Source organism: Rhinopithecus bieti, unplaced genomic scaffold, assembly GCF_001698545.2.
Source record: "Rhinopithecus bieti isolate Rb0 unplaced genomic scaffold, ASM169854v2 scaffold_80089, whole genome shotgun sequence".
Classification (NCBI taxonomy): Eukaryota; Metazoa; Chordata; class Mammalia; order Primates; family Cercopithecidae; genus Rhinopithecus; species Rhinopithecus bieti.
In genome coordinates this window covers 221,390-225,740 of record NW_016830445.1, presented here as the reverse complement: position 1 = coordinate 225,740, position 4,351 = coordinate 221,390, and the positions used below count along the sequence as shown (strand labels likewise).

At 39.6% G+C, this 4,351-nt stretch overlaps 1 protein-coding gene across 1 annotated transcript in view; it reads right to left on the bottom strand.

Moving 5' to 3' along the window:
- Window positions 1–4,351, bottom strand: part of CD99L2 (CD99 molecule like 2) — a 131,033-nt gene that overhangs the window by 59,357 nt on the left and 67,325 nt on the right. Inside the window, exon 2 of the mRNA XM_017865525.1 lies at window positions 400–462. Within this exon, the coding sequence (XP_017721014.1) occupies window positions 400–462 (63 nt within the window). The remainder of the gene's footprint in view (window positions 1–399; window positions 463–4,351) is intronic.

The following is a 4,351-nucleotide window of genomic DNA, read 5'->3' as shown; positions in this document are numbered from 1 at the left end:
AGAGATCTCGCTTCATCATCCAGGCTGGAGTGCAATGGTTCAATCTCGGCTCACTGCAACCTCCACCTCCCGGGTTCAAGCAATTCTCCTGCCTCAGCCTCCCGAGTAGCTGGGATTACAGGCATGCACCAACACACCCGGCTAATTTTGTATTTTTAGTAGAGACGGGGTTTCACCAGGTTGGCCAGGCTGGTCTCAAACTCCCGACCTCAAGTGATCCTCCCACCTTGGCCTCCCAAAGTGCTGGGATTACAGGCATGAGCCACCGTGCCCAGCCACTATCCATATTTCATCTGATGAAGTAAAATATATTGTTTTTCTTGTGCATATATTCTGAGTGGACGATACACATTAATCACTATTGTTTGTTTTTAATAGTTTGTTTGATCTACTACTCACGCTTTATTGAGGAAGTCTCTTCCACTGCATCCTTCAGGTTAAAATCATCAAAGTCCCCAGATCCTAAAAGTTAAAAAAAAAAATTAAACTATCTTTGCATAAAATAAAGTAATAATGAAATACCCCCTAGAAATGGTCATTTCCCTTTAGAAAGTGAAGGAATAACAAAAGATATTCCATGCAAATAAAAACCCAAAGTGAGTGGTGGTAGCTATACTTATATCAGACAAAATAGAGGTCAGTATTGTTAGCAAACTAATATAGGAACAGAAAACCAAGTACCACATGTTCTCACTTATAAGTGGGACTAAATGATGAGAACACATGAACACATAGACGGGAACAACACATACTGGGGCCTATTGGAGGGCAGAGGGTAGGAGGAGGGAGAGGATGAGGAAAAATAACCAATGGGTGCTAGGCTTATTACCCAGGTGAGGAAATAATCTGTACAACAAACCCCCATGATACAAGTTTACCTATATGACAAACCTGCACATGTATCCCTGAACTGAAAATAAAAGTAAAAAAAAAAAAAAAAAAAATAGATTTTAAAGTCAAAACTGTAAAAGGAGACAAAGGAGGTCATTATATGCTAAAGGGGTCAATTCATTCAGAAAGTATAACAATTGTAAATATATACACACCCAACATTGAAGCACCTAAATATACAGAGCAAATATTAATAGACTTCAGTCTACTGAGTAGTAAACTTAACCAAGGAGGTAAAAGACCCATACCTCCTAACCTGTACCTTGAAAACTATAAAACAATGATGAAAAATTAAGAAGACAAATGAAAATATATTCCATGTTCATGTATTAGAAGAATATTGTTAAAATGTCTATACTGACCAAAGTGATCTACAGATACGATGTAATTTTAATCAAAATTCCAATGTCATTTTTCACAGAAATGGAAAAAACAATTCTAAAATTTGTATGGAACCAGAAATGACCCCCAATAGCCAAAGCAATCTTGAGCAAAATGTGCAAAGCTGGAGGCATCACACTTCTTGATTTCAAAATATATTGTAAAGCTATTGTAATCAAAACAGCATGGTACTGGCATAAAAACAGACACATCAACTAATGGAACAGGATAGAAAGCACCAAAATCAAATCAAATATTTACAGTTAATTGATCTCCAACAAGGACAGTCTCTTCAGTAAATGATGCAGGGAAACTGGATATCTACATGCGGAAGAATGAAATTGGACCCCTATCTCATACCATATACAAAAATTAACTCAAAATGAATAAAAGACTTAAACGCAAGACCTGAAACTGCAAAGCTACTAGAAAAAAACACAGGGAAAAAGTTCCACAACATTAGTCTGGGCAACCACTTCCTAGATAAGACTCCAAAAGCACAGGCAACAAAAGTGAAAGTAGACAAATGAGACTGAATGAAACTAAAAACTTTCTGCACAGCAAAGGAAACAACAGAGTAGAAAGACAACCCATGGATTAGGAGAAAATATTTGCAAACCATACGTCTGAAAAGGGGTTAATATCCAAAATATATAAGGAATTCAACTCAATAGCAAGAAAACAAATAACCCAGTTAAAAATGGGCAAAGGCAAAGGAGCTTCTCAAAAGAAGAGATATGAATGGCCAACGGGTATATGAAAAAATGCTCAATATCTCTAATCATCAGGGAAACACAAATTAAAACCAAAATGGGGGCCGAGCATGGTGGCTCATGCCTGTAATCCTAGCACTTTGGGAGGCTAAGGCAGGCAGATCACGAGGTCAAGAGATTGAGACCATCCTGGCCAACCTGGTGAAACCTCGTCTCTACTAAAAATATAAAAATTAGCTGGGCGCGGTGACACGTGCCTGTAGTCCCAGCTACTCGGGAGGCTGAGACAGGAGAATCTCTTGAACCAGAGACACAGATGTTGCAGTGAGCTGAGATCTCACCACTGCACTCCAGCCTGGTGACAGAGTGAGACACCGTCTCAAAAAACAAAACAAAACAAAACAAAACAAACAAACAAAATGTGATGTCATCTTACATCTGTTAGAACGGCTATTATCAAGAAGACAAATTATATTTGTTGGTGAGGATATGGAGAAAAGGGAACACTTGCACATATTGTTAGGAATGTAAATTAGTATAGTCATTTCGGAGAATGGTATGGAGGTTCCTCAAAAAAACAAAAAATAAAATTATCATATAATTCAGAAATCAATCCCAGTTCTGTGCATGCATTAATATCCAAAGGAAGGCCAGGCGTGGTGGCTCTCGCCTGTAATCTCAGCACTTTGGGAGGCCGAGACGGGCGGATCACCAGGTCAGGAGATCGAGACCATCCTGGCTAACATGGTGAAACCCCGTCTCTACTAAAAAATACAAAAAAACAGCCGGGCGAGGTGGCGGGCGCCTGTAGTCCCAACTACTCGGGAGGCTGAGGCAGGAGAATGGCGTAACCCTGGGAGGCGGAGCTTGCAGTGAGCTGAGATCCGGCCACTGCACTCCAGTCCGGGCGACAGAGCGAGACTCCGCCTCAAAAAAAAAAAAAAAAAAAAAAAAAAAAAAAAAAGGAAATTCTGTCATTCATGACAACGTGGATGGAACTGAAGGACATTATGCCAAGTGAAATAAGCCACGCACAGAAATACAAATATTGTATGATCTCACTTAGATGTGGAATCTAAAAAAGTTGATCTCACAGAAACAGTAGAAAGGTAGCTAACCAGAGGCTGAGGGGAGGGAGAGGTATGGGGAAAGGGAAAGTGTTGATTAAAGAATACGAAGCTTCAGTTAGACAAGAGGAATTAAGTTTTAGCAACCTACTGCACTGCATAGTGACCACAATTAATAATAATGTATTATATATTTTTTAATTGCTAATAGACTTTTACCATTCTCACTACAACAAAATAAGCTTGTGAGATAATGGACACAGTAGTTAGTTTGAATGAATCTTACTACAATATATACACAGACCAAAACATCACATTGTACCCTATAAATATATACAAAGATTATTTGTCAATTAAAAATAAATGTTAAAAATGATTTTTATTAGCCAGGCATGGTGGTGCATGCCTGTAGTCCCAATTACTTGGAAGGCTGAGGAAGGAGGATCACTGGAGGTTAGAAGTTTGAGGTTACAGTGAGTTATGACTGTGTATTGCTCTCTAGCATGGGCGACAGAGTGAGGCCCTGTCTGTAAAAATCAATGATAACAAAACAAAGATTTAAAAATTTATCTTTGTATGAAACAAAATAACACTGAAATTCTCTCCTGAAATGGTCATGGCCCTTTAGACAGTGTCATGAATTTAACTCCACAAAAGGGAAATCTGTCACAGCCACCCAAAGATATACTGAGCTGATAGCCTTCCTCAACCTATCTATTCCCATCAAAATAAAATTAAAAAATAAAACAAAACAAAACCCCAAGCTTCAGTCCACAAGAATGTTGAAGGCTCAGGTGTTTGGAACATGAAGTAAGATCTCACAGCAAACCTTCTCCATAGAGAAGTAAGAGCGGTCATTGGAGCCCACAGCTCCACTGATGAGGGGCCAAGTTCTCCCACCCCACCCCAGGTCTCACAAAGGCTACTCTATATTTTGTCAATCCAGGGTGCCTTCTCTCTGATCCCCAGCACCCCACCTAGACTAGAGGCTCTGACTAATCACACATAACTGAAGAAGCTCTGGGGAAAACGTTTTCACAACAGAATTTGTCCTCACAAGTGGACCCATCTGCCCAACCCAGTGTCCCACTGAACTTGATAGCTAATGTTCCCTCTAGATGCGCATGTAGTTTGTCATAAGGGTGTATAGCTTATCAGTTCTCAAGCAAACCATTATGCATGCATACTGGAATTGACCAAATAAGTAAATGGATAGGGGATGGTGGGAGCCAGGTTTCTCACTATGAGAGAGAGGTTACAAATAACAGAGGCAGGCTAAAATGACCCATATAAAATGGA